The sequence below is a fragment of the Galeopterus variegatus genome, unplaced genomic scaffold, assembly GCF_000696425.1.
Source record: "Galeopterus variegatus unplaced genomic scaffold, G_variegatus-3.0.2 Scaffold2798, whole genome shotgun sequence".
In the NCBI taxonomy this organism is placed as follows: domain Eukaryota; kingdom Metazoa; phylum Chordata; class Mammalia; order Dermoptera; family Cynocephalidae; genus Galeopterus; species Galeopterus variegatus.
The window spans coordinates 356,070-357,315 of NW_007728909.1; the positions used below are offsets into that span (position 1 = coordinate 356,070).

General features: G+C 33.9%; 1 protein-coding gene across 1 annotated transcript in view; it reads left to right on the forward strand.

Annotated features, from left to right (window-relative positions):
• The window catches only part of SEC22B (SEC22 vesicle trafficking protein homolog B (S. cerevisiae)), a 30,110-nt gene that overhangs the window by 12,221 nt on the left and 16,643 nt on the right, over window positions 1-1,246 (forward strand). Inside the window, exon 2 of the mRNA XM_008583025.1 lies at window positions 862-971. Coding sequence (XP_008581247.1) covers window positions 862-971 — 110 coding nt within the window. The remainder of the gene's footprint in view (window positions 1-861; window positions 972-1,246) is intronic.

Consider the following 1,246-nt stretch of genomic DNA (forward strand, 5'->3'; position numbering starts at 1 on the left):
TTTTTTTTTGAATTTTAAAAGTATTTAGGAATTGTTCAGGAAAATAATGCCTGTAATTGTATCATCTGAAAGTTGCTTTCATTTTTGTCTTAATATATACCTCACTATTCAAATTTTTGCTCTCCACAAACTCGGGAACCAAATATGTTTATGCAGTAAAGGATATTTGACTTTCCAATCTTTGTCTCTACTCTTGCTCATTGTTGCCTGTAATTGTATCATCTGAAAGTTGCTTTCATTTTTGTCTTAATATGTACCTCACTATTCAAATTTTTGCTATCCACAAACTCGGGAACCAAATATGTTTGTGCAGTAAAGGATATTTGACTTTCCAATCTTTGTCTCTACTCTTGCTCATTTTTACCTAGTTATGGTCATAGTGTTCATAATAATTTGCAGTCATGGTTATACACATTTAGTTTTGCTTAAATGCTCAGTAATGTAACACTTTGTGGAAGATTCTGCTTGATATTCCAGCTTAAAAATGAGATTCATCAGTCTGTTCCCATCATTTTCCCCTGAGTACAGAACATGCTATGCAGTTCTATGCTAGTAACTGTGCAAGTGAAATGGGTTAGAAAACTGACTTAATAGTGGAAAGAACAGTGGATTGAAAGTTAAGAGTACCTTAAATGTAGTTGAGCTATACGCTTTTACTTCTTAGGATATAACTAACATTAGGTCTCCCTTTCTGCTGTAAAAGTAGGCCTATCTTTTTGTTGTTATTAAAATGAATGTTATTAACCTGTAAATGAAGTATCTTACTTACTCACATAGTGTTCTCATAATATCATGGTGCTTCTCACTAATCAACACAGCTTTTTTTGTGGAAAATTCTTAAATGGAGGTGTCTTCTTTCAGTCTGGCCGGGACCTTCAACAGTACCAGAGTCAGGCTAAGCTACTCTTTCGAAAGTTGAATGAACAGTCTCCTACCAGATGTACCTTGGAAGCAGGAGCCATGACTTTTCAGTGAGTAAAATCCCAATTTCTTTATGATCATTTAAGTATGAAATACAGTAATGTAACACCGGATAAGTATGGTAACAAGTTTTTAAAAGTAAAGATAACTTTAAAAATATGGTCTCTTCATGGAAGTAACTTCCCTGGTTCTCATTCTACAAAACTAAAATCTTGGTTTGTCTAGTCAACATTGTTAACCTGTGTCTAATGAATGTGGTATTCACCATGCAAGAATAGATGACTTCTTGCAAGGTAACTTTGAGCAACTCATATAACTTCTCCAA